This window comes from Chionomys nivalis, chromosome 9 (genome assembly GCF_950005125.1).
Source record: "Chionomys nivalis chromosome 9, mChiNiv1.1, whole genome shotgun sequence".
NCBI lineage: Eukaryota > Metazoa > Chordata > Mammalia > Rodentia > Cricetidae > Chionomys > Chionomys nivalis.
In genome coordinates this window covers 45,923,152-45,946,897 of record NC_080094.1, presented here as the reverse complement: position 1 = coordinate 45,946,897, position 23,746 = coordinate 45,923,152, and the positions used below count along the sequence as shown (strand labels likewise).

The following is a 23,746-nucleotide window of genomic DNA, read 5'->3' as shown; positions in this document are numbered from 1 at the left end:
CTGGTACTTTGATCTTTCATTTCCCAGGCTCCCAAATGAGGAGAGATAAAATTCTGTTATTATAACCCATCCAGTCTAAGCTAGTTAGCCATCCCCTGATGAAAGCCAGGGCAGCTGCCGTTCCCAGAGTCTACCAGAGAAAGAATCAGCCTCTCTGCTTTCGTTAGCTTCAGGAGACAGCGTAGGACAAGTGAAGGGCTGTGTGAGTGAATCACACCAGGCCATGGAGGCGCATGATTTTCTTCCCAGCACTGGGGACACAGAGGCAAGTGGATCTCTGAATTTGAGGCCAGCTTGGTCTACACAGGAAATTCCAGGCTAGCCAGGGCTATATAGTGAGATCCTGTTTAAGAAAGAATCAAACAACAAACGGCAAGGAATTCCACAGAAATTCTTCCCAGGTCAATCTTCCTCAGTCCCGAGAAGGCACCGCCTCACTCTCTGATGGGCCTGAGGCTTGTGGGGGACCACATGAGGTGCGAAGGTCCTTACGCAGTCTCTTCAAATCTCTCATTTGCTACACTTTCCTCCTGATAGGGAGAAAAACTGATCACTAGAAGTGAGGCAGCTGGGGAGAAGTAAGAATTGAAATAGAAACCAACATGCTGCTCTGGGCCTTGACAAAAATACTTCTTACCAGGGTAGGGGCATGGGAATTGAAGAAATATAAGTAAAGAATATGAAGACACAGAAAAATAATGAGACAGAAAATATAGAAAGTATCGAGAGAGCATTCCAGTGACTGAAATCCTAAAATTCACCCGCATTTATTTTTTCCACAGCTTTTATGCCCAACATAAACAGGGTAGAAGGTAACAAAAGACTTTGTTAACATGATACAAAGGATAACTCACACAGTCAATGGCTTTATCACTCTGAGACAGCAAATTCTTAGCATTCTGTTGTCTAGGTAGCTAATATGCTCTAGGTCACGTATGCTGAAGACCACCCTCCCCTAGGTGACCTCATAGTCACACTAGAAGGAGCACAAGTACATCTGCATATTCTGACCACCTGTCAGGATGACATGAACTTACTAGAATAAGCTATCTTAATTTCAGAAGACCCAAGCCATCACCTCCTGAGTTAGGATGTGCAACTATGCCTGTCAATCACCAAACTCTCTGACCATCAGACAAGGTGGAAATGGGCCTGCATTTTTTTGGCCTCCACAACAACACTCCTGGACTCTGCTCATTCAGAGCGAGAGCACCCAAACTGTGTAAGCCTGCACTCCCCAAGCCATGGGACCCACAGCCAACAAGACATCACTGACTCTTCTAGTAACGTTCTACTTATGACCTCTGGCCTTTTCCTTCCAGAATCATCTGGAGATCTCAAACATCCAGTCACTATCTTTAGCTTCCTCCTCTTGAGGTATTCCCAGTTTCCCCGTATATGCAATCTCTCTTTTGCAGCAAAATCGACTTGATTTTATTGACAGTTAGTGAGTTTGATGGACTCTGACTGATGGGCATCAGCTCCTGTCCTTAGATCCACCAGTATGTTATGTCCAGCTTTAAAGCGTGTGCTGGGGAGTTGGTAGCTAGTACAAATTAAGATCCCCAAATCTGGGGGCTGGAGAGATGGCTCAGTGGTTAAGAGCACTGCTTGCTTTTCTAAAGGTCCTGAGTTCAACTCCCAGGAACCACATGGTAGCTCACAACCACCTACAATGAGCTCTGGTGCCCTCTTCTGGCCTGCAGGTAGAACACTGTATGTGTAATAAATAAATTTAATTTAAAAAAAATCTTCAAATCTGGAAGTTAGAAAAGAACATAGCTCACTCAGGAACTGTGCAATGCCATGGGACACACAACTGTCATATCGTGTTCCTGGTTCACGCATAGGGAACTACTGAGCTGCATTCTCAGTACCCTTTTTAATTTATGCATCTGGGAAATTCTTCAATTGACTGGGTCTAATGTACATTACTCCTTTGTCTGCTTCATGAACTGACCTTGCTATGACAACATTTGAATATCAGTTTTTAAAAAAATCTATTTTTTTGTGATAGAAAGAAAACCCTTTTAAATTTTTTTACATTTTATTGGCTCAATGAATACTGAACCAGTACCTTCTCTTGATCTGATTCTACAGGAAATACAGCCTTGAACACACTGCTTGGTTGTCCTTCATATTCCAGAATATCCAATGGCGATTTAACACAGGAGACCCACGAGGGTAGAGAGTAAGGAGTGGCTCTGCCTGTTGGACAGACAATTGAGTCCTTCTGTAATACGGCAAAGTGGGGGTGAGGCTTCAGACAGCAGGTGTGGCCCATTAACAAGGTCTGTGAACACCAAACTTTAATTCCTGGGTGGGCACAGGAGGTTTGTTGATTGGGCTTTCATGAAGCTCCCACATGGCCGCTCACCCACAGATATGGTGTTCTTTATTATTACTTTATATGTGTATAGGTGTTTTCCCTCCATGTGTGACTGTGCTATTGGATCCCATGAAACTAGTGGTACAGACAGTTGTCAGTTGCCATATAGGTGCCGAGAATCTAACCCGGGTCCTTTGGAATAGCCAGTGCTATTCTTTTTTTTTTTTTTTGGTTTTTCGAGACAGGGTTTCTCTGTAGCTTTGGTGCCCGTCCCGGAACTAGCTCTTGTAGACCAGGCTGGCCTCGAACTCCCAGAGATCCGCCTGCCTCTGCCTCCCAAGTGCTGGGATTAAAGGCGTGCGCCACCACCGCCCGGCGCCAGTGCTATTCTTAATCACTGAAAAATCTCCCCAGCCCCCACAGCTATGACTTTCTTCCCCAGATGTTACAAGGCCACAGCCCCTGCAGTGTCCTCCCACCTGAGTGTCTCCCAGGTCTCTCCAGTTGCTCCAGGGAACCCTCTATCACCTTGGCCTCCAGTGAAGAAAGTCTGCACGTCATATTAAAATGGGGTACTTTTCCCCTCATCTTTCATTTTCCTGGTTCACACTGAGCTATGGGGTGCATCCTAAGGAACACAGCTCTCTAGAATTCCTGGAAGTCAAAGGCTGGTGGGGGCTGGAGGAGCTGGAGGGGCTGGCAAGCCTCTATTTCCTGAGGGGCTGCTCACACCATCTCTCCAACGTTCAAGAACACAGAACCCTTTACAACCGCATAAGGACAGGCATTCAGCCTCAGAGACAATAAGGAATTCACAGGAACCAGGCAGTTCTTCTTCATGAGCTGCAATGGCTGTTTTCATGCACATTCTGATTCTAGGTTTGCCTAACTGAGTTCGGCTACATGAGGAAGTTTAAATTGGCTTGCAATCTGGAGGCATCTGGAAGACTGGAAAGAGCTGGTGTCAGAAGACACGGGTCTGGAATCAGAAATTCTTGCAAGAAGTCCAAGATTAAGGTCTAGTGTATATTATTGTATGAAAAAAATCTACCTGCCAAACAACACATTCCAAGAAACACATGTAGAATATTTTTGCATAGGATATATCTGAGATACAAAGCATGTATTTATTTTAAAATCACAGGGATCATAAGACCATTTCTTATTTATAGAGTCTCTTATAAAGAAAGTTTAGGGGGCTGGAGAGATAGCTTAGTGGATAACAGCACTGCTTCTCTTGCCCAGGATCAGGGTTCGATTCCCAGTGTTCTTAATTGCTGAGCTATCACTCCAGCTTGAGAAAGATTCTTTAAAGAAACACTATTTGTGTGTTGTTTGCACACACGCACAGATGTCAAAGGACAACTTTCTGAAGCTGGTTCCCTCTTTCTACCATGGAATGTGGGGGGCAAACTTGCACAGCAAGCACCTTTACCTGCTGAGCACTCACTGGCCCAAGGTAAATACTCTTACATTTTTAACAACACAAATATTAAAAGCAGCAAGTATGAAAACACCATGGCAAGAGATATTATATTATCCCACTTTATTTATAACAGAAATAATTAGAAACAAATACCCATCAGAAAATTCTTTTTAAAAAGATAACAGAAACACATTCTATGCTAAAACATAAAATGGAACTCTGAATTATTGTTAAAAGAACATTGTGCAAAGTATTTAATGACATGTAGAGATGTAACTTATTTTATCACCCACTGTCCCCTGGCATTCTCCACAGTCATCCTCCCTGTACTTCCCATCCTCTGCCTAGCTTGTTCTCAGCAGTCTCGACGGGACCTAGCTCAGCACAGCATCCACCGCAGCCAGCATGCACGTGCTCCTCTCCCGTCTTCCCAGTGCAGAGCCACCCTTCACTTGAGCACTAGATCTGGAAGCTGCACACGATCACAACCACACAGGAAGATGCGTTAACTGAGGGACCTTCGAACTATTCCAAATGGCCAGCCTTCAAAAGTCCTGAACAGGAATAGATTTGTCCTCTATAGAAGCTGCAAAAGAGAATAAACACATCAGCTTGCGAAAATTACCAACTTAATCACCCCCTATACTCACTCACCTCTCTAAAAAACCATCCATGCAGCAAAAGAAAACATAAAATCCAAAATGTGTTAGATATTCTTCTTGGGGAAAACGGGAGGAATACCGAGTTTAAATGTAAAATCTAAGGCTAGAACTGAACCAAAATCCAGAAAAACAGAAAAAGAAAAAAACAAAATCACATTAAAAAACAAACAAACAAAAAAAACCCAAACCAAGCCAAAAAGATAATAAAAAAAATAAATAAATAAACCCAACTATATTGGCCTCTAATCCCAGCACTTAGGAAGCAGAGGTAGGTGAATCTGTGAGTTCTAGACACAGAAAACTCTAGGACATCCAGGACTACACAGAAAGACTCTGTCAAAAACAAAAACAAAAAAACCTATTAACAACAATAGAGTTGAATGGAAATGTAAGAACTCATTTATGATTACATAAAAAATTTCACAATGGCTCTTTCCGCCATCTTCCCATGCCGCCACCATGGTGCACATGAATGTCCTGGCTGATGCCCTCAAGAGCATCAACAATGCAGAGAAGAGAGGCAAACGCCAGGTCCTCATCAGGCCCTGCTCCAAAGTCATCGTTCGGTTCCTAACCGTGATGATGAAGCACGGTTACATCGGTGAATTTGAAATCATTGATGACCACAGAGCTGGGAAGATCGTCGTGAACCTCACAGGCAGGTTGAACAAGTGTGGAGTGATAAGCCCTAGATTTGATGTGCAACTCAAAGACCTAGAAAAATGGCAGAACAACCTGCTCCCGTCCTGTCTTCATTGTACTGACCGCCTCAGCTGGCATCATGGACCATGAAGAGGCAAGACGAAAGCACACAGGAGGGAAAATCCTGGGATTCTTTTTCTAGAGATGTAAAACATAAATAAAAAGCCTTTATGGACTGTGAAAAAAAAATTCACAATGAAGGCTGGAGGGGAGGGTTGGCTCAGTGGTGAAGAATACTTGTTCTTGACAGAGGACTCAGGCTTGAGTCCCACCATCCACATAGCAGCTCACAGCCACAGGTAACTCCAGTTTCAGAGGCCCCAGAATCATCTTCTAACCTCTGCAGGCACCAGGCATGAGTGTGGTACAGACACACATTCAAGCAAAACACACATACACACTAAAAACAACAACAAGGGAGCAGAGAAAAATGTATAGCTCAATAAAATAAAAGTCCACAAATATGAAGACAATACTGTTAAGTTGTTACTATATCCAAAGCAATCCTCATGTTCAACACAACGAAGTTACAATTAAATATTTGAAAAACAGGTAAAAGGAAAGAAAAAGAAAAATGAAGAAAAGTTTCTTTTTTTTTTTTTGGAGACAGGTTTCTCTTTGTAACCCCAGCTGTCCTGGAACTTGCTCCGTAGAGCTGGCTAGCCTTGAACTCACAGAGATCCACCTGCTTCTGCCTCCCAAGTGCTAGGATTAAAGGCATGAGTCACCACCACCTGGCAAAAGAAATTTCTTAAAAATTCATATATAGAATCCAAATCTAAAAGATCCTGAATAATCAAAACATTGGGAAAAAAATAACACATGGGCAAGACCCTACCTCAAAAAAGGCCAGGCAGTGGTGGCGCACGTCTTTAATCCCAGCACTTGGGAGGCAGAGGCAGGCAGATCTCTGTGAGTTCGAGGCCAGCATGGTCCACAGAGTTAGTTTCAGGACAGCCAAGGCTGTTACACAGAGAAACCCTGTCTTGAAAAAGTAAAACCCAAACAAAAGACGACAAGAAAGCCTACAGAATGGGAAACTTAACACTCTTTACAGAGGAAGGTGAAGGTCATATAAAAGCAAAGCCAAAGGACAGACAGAAACCCTGGGCCAGTAAACCGAAGATGCTGCATGTCATGCAAATCAGCTACAGGGCACCATCTCTATATCCACTAAGATAGGAAAAAATTAAAACACAAAGTATTAACAAATGTGGAAAGAAATTCTATGGCTTATAGGAATGTAAACTGTTACATAACACATTAGAAAAATTGTGTTACCTTAAACCAATCCATTAAATTCTACTCCTTGGCATAGACCCAAGTAATTGTTGCAATTTATAGCAAGAGATATTTATAAAGAGTTACTGGAACAATGTGCACTCAGAAAACTGAAAATCATCTAAATCTTCAACAATGATATCCAATCATAACCAAGTCAAAGAATAAAATGCAGGTGTGGTAGCTCATCTTTATCCTGGCACTTGGAAGGTAGAGGCAGGTGGATATAGCCAGGGCTACATAGAGAGACCCTATCTCAAATATCAGACAGACAGACAGAACTCAAGAGGAGAATTAAACACACACACATGGCAGACAAATACAGACAGAGGAGCAGGTATATACATATTTTTATTGAAGAAGGAAGGGGAAAATGCTTCCATTTGAAAAGACAGAAAAGCCTTTATTAAGGCTGTTATCCCAACTTCAAGATGATTAAATAAGAAAGACCATTAGCAGAGTCACTTTTACCTTCTCGGTCTATTTACATGACTTCTTTTCAGAATTCAAAACCTAACAGAAAACAACATGATTTTAGAAAAATCCATTAGTACACACTATGTACACTGTCCCATCTCATTCTTCTCCAGCTGCTCTAACAGCATCCAACCCAACAGCATGTGGTGTTACAAAAAGAAATAAGAAACTAATTTCACATAAATATCTGGTATGATTTCTACCTCCACAAAAACCATCCCTATTCTCAGCAATGAGCACCTCTGACTTCCTCATACCGGCTTCTCAAGGAGCTTTTGCCACAAGCGGTGTTAGGAGGATTTTTAAAATTTTCACATTTATTTAAATTTAATTTTGGAGACACTACCCTGACCTAATCTATAGAAAAGAATGTCAATGACCATAACTTCACAATAACCTTTTCTCAAAGACCAGGAATACCTGAAGACCAGTTATTGACATAACTAACGTGTTTGTCAGCAGTGACTCTCGATTCCCTTCCGAGCTGTAACAAGAGGACTAAGCTATGCTTCTATTTCCTGTGCCTGTCTCGATTTAACAGCTATTAAAAGTTGCTAACTAGGGTAAAGAGACAGCTCGGTGAGTAAGGGGTTGCCGCCAAGTGCAACAACCTGACTTTGATCCTAGGGACCCACATGATAAAGAGACCCAACTCCCCAGAGTTTTTTCTGGCTGCCACAAGTCTGTACACACACACATAGTAAATAATAGAAATTGTAACTCGCTAACAATATTGACTAACAACATTCTAATTAATACTATCAATGAATATCAATCTTCCTTGCAGAGACAATGATAAGATAAAAATAATTTTCCAAACCTAAGTAAACTTAGATTATCATATACTAGCCCATGAAGCTCTCTCTTTTTTCAAATGTCATCCTTGGTCCAAACATACTGTTTTTAAAAAGAAAAACAAGATCACCACCATACTTACTCTAGCCAACAGTTCCTGTGTTTCCGCAGTCAGTGGGGCATGAGAAAAATTACAGTGATCGCCCTGATAGCATTTTGTTCCTGTGTGGTAAAACTTGCAAGGGTATTCATGTAGCACAGTGTTAAGGGAAAGAACAATTTGAACCCAACTGAAAGACTTCATTGTTAATTAATAAAAATTTTTCCTCTAAAATCTTTCCTACCAGTACAATCGCTGAGTTTTCTATTCAAAATGTGAGAAAACAAAAGGTCTCATTTTAGAAAGACAGCTTCTCCTCCCTCATATATTCTCATAATGTACCACAGGTCAGTTTCATTCACAGATGAAAGAAATGGGTTTTAATTACCTTGAGAGATGTGGTTACTTTAAAAGGTTCTTTGAGGATGGGGTAAATTAAAGTCAGTGACTACAGTATGTCTAACAAATCTGGACCTTGCCGGGCGGTGGTGGCACACGCCTTTAATCCCAGCACTCGGGAGGCAGAGACAGGCGGATCTCTGTGAGTTCGAGACCAGCCTGGTCTACAAGAGCTAGTTCCAGTACAGACTCCAAAACCACAGAGAAACCCTGTCTCAAAAAACCAAAAAAAAAAAAAAAAAAAAAAAAAAAAAAAAATCTGGACCTTTTATGTATTAGGTTTGTTAAAGTAGAACCGACTTATATAACATTATTAAATAGCAAATATCAAGTTAGAATCTAAGACTTTTTTTTTCTTTTCTTTGGTTTTTTTTGAGACAGGGTTTCTCTGTGTAACAGCTCTGGCTGTCCTGGAACTCACTTTGTAGACCAGGCTGGCCTCTAACTCAGAGCTCTGCCTGCCTATGCCTCCTGAGTTAAGATTAAAGGCGTGCGCCACCACCACCCAGAAGAATCTGAGACTTCAATGATGTATGACTATAAAGAAACAACTTTTGTGTGGCCAATGGTGCTATTATTACCTTAAATGTTTGAGTTTCATATTTTTTGACAAGTCTGTGCCATTAGAACCAGGGCTCCCCTTCAAGTTCAGGGAAGCTCCATAAAATATTTTTCTATATGAATAGACTCAATTAGACACAACCACAACAGAAACTGACATCTTCCTGGGCCTGACGAGGTCTCATGAGCCTTCCACCACCCAGGCTGAGCAGAATGGACCTACATTTAGGAGACTTTCTGAAGGGTCCCTTTCTTTCTTATGCAAAAATGTATACAATACAATCTCTTTGATATCTACTTGGGCTTAGGTAGAGCACTTTGCTATAGTCAAAGCTGTGGTTTATTACAAAGTCTACATCTTTAAAAGTTCATACTATACGAAGAGTGAAGGGAATCTTGTGATAAAGGATATTATGCAAATACAGGCAGTTCTCGCCTTTGGTGCAATACCCTTGTACATAATACTTACACATCTCCTTCTTTTTCTCTATCTCCGCATCATGATCAAACTTACACTGGTCTCCCTGGGTGTAAGAACAAACACAGGTCATATCTCACAGTCATACCTTTGCAACTCAACTCCCACTAAACTTCAAATGAGCGAGCCCAGAAAGAGTCCAAACAAGCTCGTGTTAGCGATAACTTAGCTTGTTACATCACTTAGCTTGCTGAACTTTTTAAAAATTCTTGAACACTTTTAATATAAAGCGTATTTAATAAATTACCCTTTAAAGCATAAAAGTGGCACATTACTAATTTTCTAATTAAATTGTTTCCAAGAGCGAATAGTTTTTAAAACTTTACAGGTATGTTTTTAAAAGACTCAGAGACAGCAGTTCTTATAGATTTCTGCCATAAACACACTGTAGTGTATTTTGCTTACACATTCTCATACCTTAATGCATTTCCTTTCAAGAAAGTATTTGCACACTTGCTTCCCCTTACGTTCCACTGTGTGCTGATTGATGAAGCCTTGACTCATCCTGACACGCGGCTGCTTCTCTTCAGGCTCACCAGTCTTTAATACAATAAATAAATAAACAGAAAAAAAGAAAAATATTTCATTCTGTTTTACAAAATTGTTTTAATCTACTTTTAATATGTTAGAATGTGTCTCTTCTAGCTGGGCATGTTGATATAATGTGTCTTCTCAGCATTCCAAGACTGAAGCAGGGCTACAAGTTCAAGGCCAGCCTGGCCTATACAGCAAGACCCTGGCTCAAAAAAGGGTCTCTACTAAAAGAGCTTTCAAAGATGGACTTTAGTAAATCAGTTTATAAAATGAGTGCTCATCATTTTCAACAGCATTCAACCACTGAATAATAGTGTTTGTAAAATTTGAGTATTTTATGTACTTTGTCCTTATTTTATAAAAATGAATGAAAAAAAAATAAGAAAGTATATTGTTTGTAATAAAAAGAAGTCTACAACAGAAAGTTTTAGGATCACAGATAACAAAGCTAGAACTCCATTAACAGAAAGCAGTGAAAAACCTCTAGTTCCAACTACAGTTTTACAGATTAGTATTTAAAAAAGAAATGAGAACCCTAAAACCTATTTTAGCTCTTTAGAAACAAAACCTATTTTTAATGTATTACCTTGTGACAGAGCTTATCGCTTCTGTATGCCTAAGTAGTAAATACAGTTTTAGGAATATGGTGTGTGCAATTAAGAACTAACCCACTTCCTAAATGACCAGCTTTGTAAGAATATCAAGTTGTTGATTTATTAAGACAATAAAAATTATAAGTGTATCTCAGTTCAAATCTTTGGTTTTAGATAATTATGCTATGAGAGTCTAACATGCGTTTAGAACTTGTTCTTTGTGTAGAAGGGCTGCAGTTCTGGGGAAGAATCATCTGAGTCAATGTCACAACACAGAGACAGGGACGAAACAAAGTTCAGCCCTGGCTTGGCCAGGAACAGGCAGTGACCTGAACTATGACTACAGATTTCTTGTTTGCAAAATATGGAAAGACAGTTTTTACATAAGTTTATTTCAATCTTTAATATTTGGTATTCCCCTCTCTTATTTTGACATGGGATCTCACTGTTTGTTACCCAGGATAGTCCTCAACTCCTCCTACCACGCCTAAGCAGCTGGGACAACACAAGGCACCCACAACCATGCTTAGCTAATACTCTGATATTTCTAATATTTTAACCTCCCCAAACTCTTGACCCCGTGACTAAGTTGAATAAAAAGCTTGTCATTCGGTTTAAAAGTCTTCAGGAGTCTAGAGAGGTGATTTACTATCCTATGCTGAGTACATATGCAAATCAAGGAAGAACATTTACAAAGCAACATCAAAGCACTGGCAGCTTTGGTAAGACCGATGTTCAGAAATAGCTGTTTTTAATTTCCAGAAGGATCAACCCAACGGCTACGGGACGCAGTGTATCAGCTACACAGGACTGGGTGGCCTTTCAACCGTCTCCAAAGCTATTTCCTTTTGCCTCCCAGTTTTCTACAGTTAGCAATGGTCTAACACTCAGAGACCAAAGGCCGGTGCACCTGTATTCTGGACCAACAGGGAAAACCCTGAGGCCGAAGACAGTGCTGGCAGCCAGTGCCGAGAGGGAAGGAAGCAGTAATTAAGAAGGAAGACCACAGAGTCAACTGCAGGTAGAGGTTTCCGTATATCCTGATTGGTGGGGTGCTCCTGCCTCCCCACATCACCGAGCACTTCCTGAAACTGAAATGAAAGGTAAGAACCCAGAAGCACATAGGCATCTTCCTAAAAGCACAAGTCTTGTACCTTTTCTTGGGAGCCACTGTTCTTCAGCGAGACACTTGACCCATTGTTTCCAGTGCCGGGCCACTTGCGCTTCATTTTCTTCTGTTTAACTTTCTTGTGACCAGCTTTAGACTTCTTATTTTTTTGTTTGGCAGCTAAAAACAAGAAGTTCGTTTTTTTAAAATAGCATAAAGGTATGATGTCAGCTTAACCCTTAGAAATTGGCCTTATAATAATTCAGGGAAACTGCACCTCCGTGGGGGAAAGCTGACTGCACCTCCGTGGGGGAAAGCTAACAGGACAGCGACGGGACTCGCTATCCAGGAGCAAGCAAAGGCTTCTAACACCCTAACTTCAAATGCACTGTTATCGAAAAGAAGGGACGGACGGGAGGGAAAAACAAGATGATGAATTAAGTCAATCTTGCACACCACAGGCCAGAACATTTTGAAGACGTCAACAATTGACTGATGTAATTAGAATTGCCACAGCATCTGTAGAAAAGAACTAGAGGCTTAGAACGATCACATATATTACGGACTTTCTCTTGAAAACATGTCTTAAAGAGGAGGATGGTGGCCCATACTTGCATGCTGGCTAGTTTCCTGTCTACTTGACACAAACTAGAATTATCTGGGAAGAGGCACCTCAACTGACAACTCCGTCAGATGGCCTGCAAACAGGTATGTAGGGCTTGTTGTTGATAACTGATGTGAGGGCCCAGCTCACTGTGGGTGGGTGCCACCCTAGACAGGTGGACCTGGGTGATATAACAAAACGGGCTGAACAAGCCAGTAAACAGCACTCCTTCCCCTAGGTCCGTGCCATGGCTTCTTTCAGTAGTGGGCTGCTTGTTACCTGAGGTATACCTGAGGTATACTCAGGGTGCTATCACGGTGTTTTATCATAGCAATATATAACAAACAAGGACAACTGCCAGCCTAGCACTGAAGACAATGGGGTTGGAGGATCAGGACTTCAAGGCTATCTTCAGCTACATAGCAAAGTTCAGACTACCTGGACTACATGAGATCCCATCTCAAAATATTTCACACGCTTACACACACACACACACACAGACACATACACACACGCACATGTGTGTGTGCACCAAAAAAGAAAACCATATACACTAAATTTACCGATAGATGTATCTTGAATAGAAGAAACACTTGGAGGAAAGCACAGTAAATGGAAAGCATTAAGAATTTCATTTATGGGCTGGAGAGATGGCTCAGAGGTTAAGAGCACTGGTTGCTCTTCCAGAGGTCCTGAGTTCAATTCCCAGCAACCACATGGTGGCTCACAACCATCTGTACTGAGATCTGGCTCCCTCCTCTGGCGTGCGTGCATACATCAAGGCAGAATGTTGTATACATAATAAATAAATAAATCTTTAAAAAAAAAAAAAAAGAATTTCATTTATGCTGGTCAGTTGTGGCGCACACCTTTAATCCCAGTGCTGGGGAGGCAGAGGTACAAGGACCTCAGCCTGTTCGAGGGCAGCCTGATCTAACAAAGCAAGTTCCAAGGCAGCCAGGGCTACACAGAAAAACACTGTCTCAAAAATAAAAACATTTACAAACTGTCATGTGCCCTCATATCTATGGCCAAATCACATTTTTGTAATTTAAAATAATACATATCAATTTAAAAAATAAAAATGAAAGAAATGCATTTTTATGCTGGGATATAGTTCTGTAGCAGAATGTCTCCTTAATACACATATGAGTCCTGGGTGATCAGCCCCCAGCATTTAAAAAAATGGACATAGACATACACAATCACCCAGTCAGTCAATTCTTTAAACAAGGGTCATACATGCAGAAGCCAGGGATTCAGACTTCTTCTGAGAGAGACACAGTGCCTTTGATAACCCACTAGCAGCCCAGTGTCTCCTACAAACTGAGAGCTACCAAGCAACCAAGTCTCGGGTTATGTCTCACATCAACATCTTGCATCTAGCACAAAAAGCACCAAAGTCACCTTCTCTCGCAAGATAAAGTGCAGGTGAGAAAACGCTTGTTCAAATACAGACAACCAGGACAAAGTGCTTACTCTGCTGGGTGCCTGCCGCTCCCTCTTTTTTCACAGATTCTCCAGGCAATAGTGAGAGTTGAGCAGCATTTGCCATTTCCTTGGCTTGGATGTACTGTTGAAGCTCTTTGTCAAAATTGTCTTCTGGTTCCGGAGTGCAGGTCTCACCGTCACTGTACGGGTCATAGTCCTTACTTCTTGATTTTTTACATGGCAAACCCTTTGGTGATGCTGTAGAGTTTCCCAGGTGCTTAAACTAAAGATGAAAAGATGATGCATTTATCTATTCTTTATCAATAAAAACTCGGAGTCAGGTATTGGGATAAGAACCTGAATGATCAGAGAAGCAGCAGCGAAGTGACCAGTGACTTCTTATCTCTTTTATTCCTCCATCCAAAAGGGTTAAGATCCTCTCTAAGCCCCACCCTACTACTTCCTGTGTCTATCTGTCTGCAATCCTCCAAAACCTCTATGGTTAATTTTGGTCAGTCAGTATCTAGCTCTGCTCTCTGATTCAAAACAAACTTTCTTGGGAGCATCATAACGTAATCAAAATATCACACAATAAAAATTGAAATTTTTGGCTTAAGATTCAAAGCAAGCTTTATATACATACATACATACATATATATATATATTTATATACATATCATAAGACTAGCAATTAATTGACTATTAGTGCATTTGTATGAGGGATACATGAGTTTTATATAGCGTTCTCTATACTTTTTTTTAATAAATGTAGTCATTTTTTGAATGACTATTATTTATTTATTTAATTATATAGACAGTGTTCTGCCTGCATGTATGCCTGCATGCCAGAAGAGGGCACAATATCTTATTACAGATGGCTGTGAACCACCACATGGGTGCTGGGAATTGAACTCAGGACCTCTGGAAGAACAGCCAGTGCTCTTAACCTCTGAGTCATCTCTCCAACCCCTCTACACTCTTTTTTAAACACCTGAAAATTTTGCAGAATTAAAAATGGGCTGTAGAAATGGCTCAGTGGTTAGGAGCATACAGCACTATTCCCGAGGACCCAAGATTCGTTCCCTCACCATGTCCAGCGGCTTACACCTGTTAACTCCAGCTCCAGAGGAATCTGATACTTCCAGCCTTGAAGGACACTAGCATGCACGTGCATGCACACACACACACACACATACACCAAACAAACAAACACCACAGGAAGACCAGGGAGATGGCACAGATAGTAAAGTTCCTGCTATCAGGCATGAGAACTCAAGTTCAGATCCCTAGCAGCCACGTAAAAGCTGGTCTGGTGGCCTCAGGCGTAACCCTAGGATGCAGTGAGCGCCAGGTGAACGGAGACAGATCTCTGGAGTTCACCGGATAGCCAACCCAACTGCATCAGTGAACTCAGGCTCAGAGAGAGGTCCATCTCAAAAATAAAGTAGAGAACAATTGAGAAATCCATCCAATATCAACCTCTTGCCTCTGCATGCAGTCACATACATGTTACACACAGAGAGAGACACAGACACACACAGACACAGTTCCACACACAATATGCTTAGAAAAATTCAAGACAAAGACTGTATAATATTCTAAGGATTTCAATTCCCCTCTAAATAATCTATAAATTTCACATATTACCAATGAAAACACCACCCAAGACTTTCTGTAGTGCCCAACAAACTGATTTTAAATTTATATAGGTAGGCCTATGCTAAGAATAGCCACGCCAGGTGTGGTGTGGTGCACACCTTCAGTCCTACCACTGGAGAGGTACAGGCAAGTAATTAGATGGCGGAATTTAAGGCCAGCCTGGTCTACAGACTGAGCTCAAGGACAACTAAAGACTACACAGAGAAACCATATCTTGAAAAACAAACAACAGCACAAAAAGATAGCCAAGACACTTCAAAGAAAAAAAAACACAAAGGTGCCAAGACTTGCTTATATAACAGCAAATCACTTTAAAACTGTGCTAACTAACTCTGAGTAATGGGGAAGGAACAGGTAGTTAAGAGGACAAGAACAGACAGCTGAGAAGACTGAACATGAATACCCGACTTTAACAAAAGTGGCAATGTAAAACCATGGGGACAAGACAGCCCCTTACTGATAACGAAATGGCCCTGAAACAATTACATATAATAATAACAAAATAAAGAAAGGGGTTGCCTGCACCCCATGGTGATTATAAATTTCAACGTGAAAGGCGAAACAAAGCTTTAGAAGATAATGCAAGAAAATATGCTGATCGGTGCACAAAGGACTGGGTATACAAGAACATACTCTTAAAATAAACTATCTCAAAGGTGTGACATTTACAAAAACTATCACTGGAAAGAAAGAAAACTAAAATGAGCAGGTATCTGCAACACATAAGGCGTAAGGATGACAAAACTGCATAGAGCTCTAAGTCAAGAAAACAACAACAAATAGGTCGCCTCAGTGAAGGTAAGGGGGACAGAGAGACAAGACCAAGCTCAGGGACACAGGAAACTCACACAGGGCAAGCCTGGAAATGCAGCTGCAAATAGAACAAGACTGGGATGTCACGGCGTTCTCAGGCGGGGCCAGCCTCTCTCATTTGTAGTGTTGGAATAAAAACTGGTACAACCATTTTCTACTACAGGCAAGTATCGATACAAGGGCAACACTGCTTATATGTGAGGCTCCAGCAGCATCTCTCCCAGGACAGTGCAGAGTGCAGGTGCATGATACAGGTACAAGAATGCCAGCACACTAGGAAAGCAAGACCAGCGCCACCTCTAACAGCCTGTCCTATGGACGGCTGTGCTGCGAGAAAGGTGAACAAGCACACACTCGATTTATGAATTTAAACTGTAAACTCAGGGATGACCACATAAGCAGTAAAACTGGGAAAAACAAGGAAGCGATCTGTGCACAAGTTAGAACTGGTCATTTCAGGAGCTAATACGGAGGAGGGAGGCAACAATACTTTTTCTAGACCTGCAGTGCTTACCTGGGTATCCCTACTAAGTTAGCCATAACCCTAGATATATTTGTATTAGTGACTGAAAAGCCTGGGCTGAACGAACTCTGCTTGGGGATAACCTTTTCCTATAACTTATTTAGAAATTAAGATACAGCATGCTATCTGCCTGTCTACTCTCTTAGAGAGGGAGTACACAGACTATGAACTATGGGCATGGAGTGAGGCCTGTATGACTACCCTGTGGGAATAGTAAAACTGCAGATTCTGGACATCGGCCTTGGTCTTTATCCATGGCAGCTACACATGCAAGTCAGTCTTTCTGAGGGAGGCTCAGAGCCCGCCCGGGAGATGAGGCCGTGCTAGTCGTAGCGTCTCTCCTGGGTGTTTTTATGAAGCCCATCTGAGCCTTACATTGCCAATATGAATATATTCTTATGTAATGTGTTAGCGTTCACTGCCTCCCCCATAAAAAACTCCAACAGGAGAGGAGCAGATATTGGCTTTGTGATAGACTGAAATTGAGTCTCCCCCGACTCTAAATTCTTACGTGTAAGTCTTGATCTTCAATTTTGCACAATGGGGCCCATTTGGAAATCAGGCCATTGTAGGAGGTCAGGAGGCTTCTTACAGTCATGGAAAACCAAAAAGCACCAGAGGGGTCTGGAACAGACCTCTCCTTTCACGCCCCAGAAAGAACAACCCTGCTAACACCTTTGCTCAGGCTCAGTTCCAGCCCCACAGCAGGATGATGCATTTGTGTTGTGCATGCTGCCATGTTTGTATCCTGTTACACACTAATCTGGGTTTTAAGTTAGTAATTAGTAAGGCTGGTTAAGTAGTTAGTCAGACCTATAGATTTTTACATCTAATTTGATAGGAAAGAAGCTTTTCAAAAAACAGTTTACAGAGGAAATGAGGAAATCGATCTTGTTATAACACAGACACATTCCCCATGTGATCATGATAGGAGTTCATGCTAAAAGGCAAGAAAGTTACTGAAAGATGATTCTGAGTTTCCTTGACCTAAGTTAACAGGGCCCCAAATGCTAAATACAATGAGACAAACAGGATCCTTCAGGCTCTCACATCCATCCAGAGCTGTCTGTCCAACAAGTCAGGTGAACCTTACTTTCTTGGGAATCTGTTCACTGTTTCGCTTTGCTTTCCATTTTACTTTCTCTGTCTGTGTTTCAACTTCAGCACCATCTACTTCATCAGTTCTGCAGCAAAACAGCAAATAACACAAAAGAGTTTATCACACAGCATTAAAACTCATGGCTTGGGTCTTAAGATAAATTCCAAATTCAAAGTCTACTCCAAATACTCTATAACATTAATAAAAATAGCAGTGTAGGCCCAGGTATGGGTAGTGGTGCAGTCCTTTAATCCCAGCACTCAGGAGGTAGAGGTGGGTGGATCTCTGTGAGTTTGAGGTCTTGACAGCAAGTTCTAGGCCAGACAGGGCTATACAGAGAGACTATCTCAAAATAACCTCAATGATGATGATGGCTGGTAAATGGTTATATATATATGAACAACCCATAGAACTGAAAGTTTATATTATATATCTTAATGCTTAAGAATTAGCATATACGCCAGCCAGTGGTGGCGCACGCCTTTAATCCCAGCACTCAGGAGGCAGACGCAGGCAGATCTCTGTGAGTCTGAGGCCAGCCTGGTCTACAGAGAGTTCCTGGACAGCTAGGGCAGTTATGCAGAGAAACCCTGTCTCAAAAAAACAAAAAAAAAAGGGGGGGGGGAAGAATTAGCATATATATAAATCACTATTCACCCATCATTCCAGTCATTCATTGCACGTTAATTATTCATCACATTTAGGCTGTGGGCTCACACCATGAGGTACAACAATGAAAAAAAGTTGTCCCTGCCTCCTGAGAGCTTTTTATCTGCTTGGGAGAATAATACAGGCACATATATAAGGAACACTCAAGTTAGATTTGGGGTTTTCTAAACAGAAAAGATATGGAAGAATTAGCAAAGAGGAATGTCAAAGAGAGAGGTGTGTCAGGTACAATGCAGGATGCCTCTGGAGGTCAGGAGACTAACACCCAAATGTGAAGATGAACAACTCTTTTCTGACTCAGGCGTGAGCAACTCGCCATACATAGACACTGTGTGAGTAATTACTGAGCATACTCTAGCACAGCAGTTCTCAACCAGGGTGTGTGTGTAACAACCTTTTCACGGGTATGCATATAAGACATCCTGCATATCAGATATTTACATTATGATTCATACCAGCAGTAAAATTACAGTTATGAAGCATCAACGAGGGTAATTTTCTGGTTTGGGATCACAACATGAGGAAGGGTAGCAGCATCAGGAAGGCTGAGAAGCACTGCTCTAACAGAACTGAAAGTGAACCCGAGACGAAGGGATGGGAAATATCAGAGCCTGGAGAACTGTCTTAAACCACGGCCTCTCAATCTCCACTTCATTGCTCCATTAGGAGCCACGATTCTCAGCCCTAGTTGTTGACCCACCCAGAAGCGCGAAAGCCAGCTCTAGCAGTACTGAGTTGTACCTGTTTGTTCCCCTATTGCTACTGCTTTTTCTTTTCTTTAAAGATAGGGTCTCCATCTTAGGGCATCTACTGCTGTGAAGACACCATGGCCATGACAGCTCTTATAGAGAAAACATTCAGCTGGTGCGGCTTGCACTTCAGAAGTCCAGTCCATTACCATCATGGCAGGACATGGCGGCATGCAGGCACACACGTGCTGAGAATGAGCTGAGAGTTCTCCATCCTGATCCGCAGGAAACAGAAAGTGAACGATGTCACGGGGTGACACAAGGAGCAAAGGAGCAAAGGAACCCTCAAAGCCTACCCCCACAGCGACATACTTTCTCCAAAAGGTCCTACCTACTTCAATAAAGCCATACTTCCTAATAGTGCTACTCCTTACGATCTTACGGGGGCAAATTATATTCAAATTACCAATCTCACTATGTAGACCAGGCTGGCCCCAATCCATCTGCTTCTGCCTTCCCAGTACTGGGATTAAAGGTCTGGCACCGTGCCCAGTTGCTACTTTTTCTCCTCGGTTGGCTCCTCATCTTTGCAACTCTTACCAAAGTCATTCCTCACCTTTCTTTCCTACAGTTTCATCCTCTGGAGTCTAATACCATCTGTATATAGCTGATTCCAATAACCTAGTCTCCAACCTCCTGCCCTTAAAAACCAAACAGCCAACTTTCATTAAGGCTTTTCTTAACCGGCTTCTTTATACTATCCACACTATCCTCATTATCCCAAATACCTAACTCCTCACCCAGTCTTCATTTACCCCATGGCTTTCCTTATCATCTAAGGTACCATATATCTGCCGTCCACCTCGATAATACACAATTCATGAGCATTAGTATTTTTCTGCATTTTATTCATTTATTGCTCTGTCACCATGCCCTAGAATGATGTGTCTTATGTGGCAGAAGCACAATTAAAATTGTTTTAAATGAATGAGTATTCCCATTATGAGGAAAAGAATCAGAAACCTCAAGACTGACTCACTTCACACTCACACACACACACAGCAGGCTAGAAATGGCTCAGTAGTTAAGAGCACTGGCGGCTCTTCCAAGGACCAACACGGCAGTTAACAAATATCAATACCACCTATTCCAATGGTCTCTTCAGGCCTCCAAGGGCAAGGCACACATGTGGTGCAGAAACATACATGCAGGCAAAACATTCATACACATAAAATAAACTAAAATAAACAAAAAACATGTTTCAATGCATTAAAAAATCTACAGGCAAAAATCAAGATAAACTGAAAAATACAGAAATCTAAAATCTTGAAAAGGACCCAAAGCCAAAGTAAAAAGAAGGCCTATGAATAGCTAGGCACCTTACTTCCATGCCGCTCTCCAACTGTCTTCTACAAGTCCAAGCGCCTCTTACATATTTTGCCCAAACTTTAGTAAATGGGTATTTTGTCTAATGTAACTTCAAACTATTGACTATTTTTTCTAATCTTGTTCAATTCTCATACATGTAAAAGCTATCAATTTGGTTCTGTCCTTACAGATTCAACGCAATGCCCAGCAAAATTCTTCAAAGACCGCGAAAGAATGTTACTCAACTTCATGTGGAAAAGCAAAAAACCCAGGATAACCAAAACAATCCTGTACAATAAAAGAACTTCTGGAGGCATCACAATCCCTGACTTCAAACTCTACTACAGAGCTACAGTACTGAAAACAGCCTGGTATTGGCATAAGAACAGACAGGAGGACCAATGGAACCGAACAGAAGACCCGGATATCAATCCACACATCTTCGAACACCTGATTTTTGACAAGGAAGCAAAAAATATCAAATGGAAAAAAGAAAGCATATTTAACAAATGGTGCTGGCATAACTGGATATCAACATGTAGAAGAATGAAAATAGACCCATATCTATCACAATGCACAAAACTCAAGTCCAAATGGATCAAAGACATCAACATAAAGTCAGCTACACTGAACCTTATAGAAGAGAAAGTGGGAAGTACACTTGAACACATTGGCACAGGGAACCACTTCCTAAATATAACCCCAGCAGCACAGACACTGAGAGAAACAATTAATAAATGGGACCTCCTGAAACTGAAAAGCTTCTGTAAAGCAAAGGGCACAGTCAACAAGACAAAATGACAGCCTACAGAAAGGGAAAAGATCTTCAGTAACCCCACATTAGACAGAGGTCTGATCTTCAAAATATACAAAGAACTCAAGAAATTGGACACCAAAAGAACACATAATACAATGGAAAAAAATGGAGTAAAGACCTCAACAGAGAACTCTCAATAGAGGAATCTAAACTGGCTGAAAGACACTTAAGGAAATGTTCAACATCCTTAGTCAACAGAGAAATGCAAATCAAAACAACTCTGAGATTCCATCTTACACCTGTGAGAATGGCCAAGATTATAAAAAAAAAAAAAAAAAAAAAAAAAAAAAACTGATGACAACTTATGCTGGAGAGGTTGTGGGGGAAAAGGGACAATTCTGCATTGCTGGTGGTAATGCAAGCTGGTACAACCCCTTTGGATGTCAGTGTGGCGATTTCTCAGAAAATTAGGAAACAACCTTCCTCAAGACCCAGTAATACCACTTTTGGGTATATACCCAAAGGATGCTCAATTGTGCCACAAGGACATGTGCTCAACTATGTTCATAGCAGCTTTGTTTGTCATAACCAGAACCTGGAAAGAAACTAAATGCCCCTCGACTAAAGAATGGGTAAGGAAAATGTGGTATATTTACACAATGGAGTACTACACAGCAGAAAAAAAAATAACGACAGCTTGAATTTTGCAGGAAAATGGATGGAGCTAGAAAACATTATTTTGAGTGAGGTAACCCAGACACAGAAAGACAATTATCACATGTACTCACTCATAGGTGATTTTTAAACATAAAGCAAAGAAAGCCAGCCTACAAACCACAATCCCAGAGAACTTAGACAACAATGAGGACACTAAGAGAGACTTACATAGATAGAATCTACATGGGAAGTAGAAAGTAGAAAAAGACAAGCATGGGAGCATGGGGACCTTGGGGAAGTATTGAAAGGGCGAGGGGAGAGGCAGGGAGGGGAGCAGAGAAAAATGTAGAGCTCAATAAATACCAATAAAAAAAATGAAAAAAAAAATCTGTCCTTGAATGTTACTACCTGCAAGTAATCCGGGCCCGTTTCTTCCCAGTATCTATAGGACCGAATTTACATGAGTAATTCTGCTTTAGAAGCTGGGTGATGAAATCGTATGTACTGAAATAACACTACCCAAGCACCTTAATCCTAGGTCTAACACTCCAAGCGTCACCTTGGCAGGTGACATAAGCTCCCTATGCCTCAATATTCTCATCTGTAAAATAAGAACATCACTTTCTCCGTAAGCCTGATGTGGGGGCTAAATTTCACATGATGCACACATGAAACCCTGGATGCTAGCCCAATTGGGGTCATGGTTTCCCCTAACGTATTTTGAGACAGAGCTGTGAACACATATATTCCTTCCCCCCTTAAAAAAAGATTTCACTATGTAGCCCAGACTGTTTTCAGACTCGCTAAATCTTCCAGCTTCGGCTTCTCAAGAGCTGGGATTAAAGATGTGCCACCAGGTCCGGCCCAGCACTGGAAACGTTATCTGCAATTAGGATGGCGAAAAACCTCGTGAAGGATGTGTATCAAGGTTTCCACTGAGGCAAGATGGGAACATAGAAGACAAGGGTTTTTAGCGAGATGAGGCGTGGGGGCACTTTCAATTCAAAAGACTAAAAGTGAACAGGTACCTGTACAGAAATTCTGCACTGTGCACTAGGTACGAGATTAACAACATGCTTTTCCAATTTAACAGAAATACTAAGCCAAAACGGTGCTTGCTGCTTTATTCTGGGATTTTTGGCTCAGGGTCACTGGCAGGGCAGTGCTTCTGTACCATTCAAACTCTCAAGAACCAGAAGTCGGGGCAAAGCCACCTCTGAGCTGCGGGAGTGACAGGAAACAGGTTAAGCGCACGTGCAAGGGGAGCAGCCGGGCCCCGGGGGCAGACCGGCAGAGATCGGAGCCTCCTCCCGCCGCCCGGCCACTGCCCTCGCCCCAGGTCCCCACTCTGCCAGCCATCCCACTTCCCCCGCGACCTCTCCGCTCCGGCCTCGGCTCACGAGCTAGCCCAGGCTCAGGGGCGGAACCCCGGCGGTGCCCCTGCAAAGGACGAAACATGTGGATCACCTTTCCTCAGGGTCGGCGGCCGTTTTTTTGCCAAGGGCCGGATTGGGGGGTTTTGAGAAAAGATTTTCAAAATCCATAACTCAGAAGGGAACCGTCCCTCTCCACGCCGAACAGTTACTGAGCAACCACCAGAGCCGGGACACAGGAACCTAGAGCCGCGCCAAGGCCCGCAGGCTCCGCCCCGCGCACGCGCACGCGCCAGTTGGGGCGCGCCTTCTGTCGATCCCGTGGCACCAGCGACCACCCGTACTACGCATGCGTGATTCTCACTAGGGCGCTTTCAGTGCCTGCCCTGGCGCACGCGCAGCTCTCTATGCTGGCCTGGCCAGTGTGCATACGTCTTTGTGCAGCAGTCTAGTAGCATTTAAAAAAATAACAATCTTGCCGGGCGATGGTAGTGCACGCTTTTAGTCCCGGCACTCGGGAGGCAGAGGCAGGCGGATCTCTGTGATTTCGAGGCCAGCCTAGTCTATAAGAGCTAATGCCAGGACAGCCAGGGCTGTTACACAGAGTAAATAAACCCTGTCTCGAAAAACCAAAATAATAATACTAACAATAATAATAA

At 42.1% G+C, this 23,746-nt stretch overlaps 1 protein-coding gene and 1 pseudogene across 2 annotated transcripts; one reads left to right on the top strand and one right to left on the bottom strand.

Annotated features, from left to right (window-relative positions):
- Positions 1-3,866: 3,866 nt before the first annotated feature.
- Positions 3,867-23,343, bottom strand: Zc3h8 (zinc finger CCCH-type containing 8). 2 transcript variants are annotated; one of them, XM_057781935.1, is made up of 9 exons: positions 23,182-23,343; positions 17,569-17,659; positions 13,529-13,763; positions 11,492-11,625; positions 9,628-9,750; positions 9,145-9,256; positions 7,815-7,924; positions 6,872-6,913; positions 3,867-4,341 (listed from the first exon to the last, which is right to left on the bottom strand). In XM_057781935.1, the coding sequence occupies exons 1-8, from the start codon at positions 23,256-23,258 to the stop codon at positions 6,881-6,883; spliced, it is 915 nt and encodes a 304-aa protein (XP_057637918.1). In that variant the 5' UTR covers positions 23,259-23,343; the 3' UTR covers positions 3,867-4,341; positions 6,872-6,880. The 2 variants fall into 2 exon arrangements, with proteins under 2 accessions (XP_057637918.1, XP_057637919.1); XM_057781936.1 differs by having other exon boundaries at positions 3,867-4,309.
- LOC130882056 (40S ribosomal protein S15a-like) lies at positions 4,412-5,776 on the top strand (annotated as a pseudogene).
- Positions 23,344-23,746: the final 403 nt, after the last annotated feature.

Bases quoted from the DNA above. Each gene is read 5' to 3' on its own strand.
- Zc3h8 (XM_057781935.1), bottom strand. From the start codon at position 23,258: ATGGATTTTGAAAATCTTTTCTCAAAACCCCCCAATCCGGCCCTTGGC. The intron at 13,764-17,568 runs GTAAGGTTCACC...TTTCATCTTTAG, and splicing joins GTGAACAGATTCCCAAGAAA to TTTAAGCACCTGGGAAACTC. The intron at 9,751-11,491 runs GTACAAGACTTG...ATTGTATTAAAG, and splicing joins ACAGTGGCTCCCAAGAAAAG to ACTGGTGAGCCTGAAGAGAA.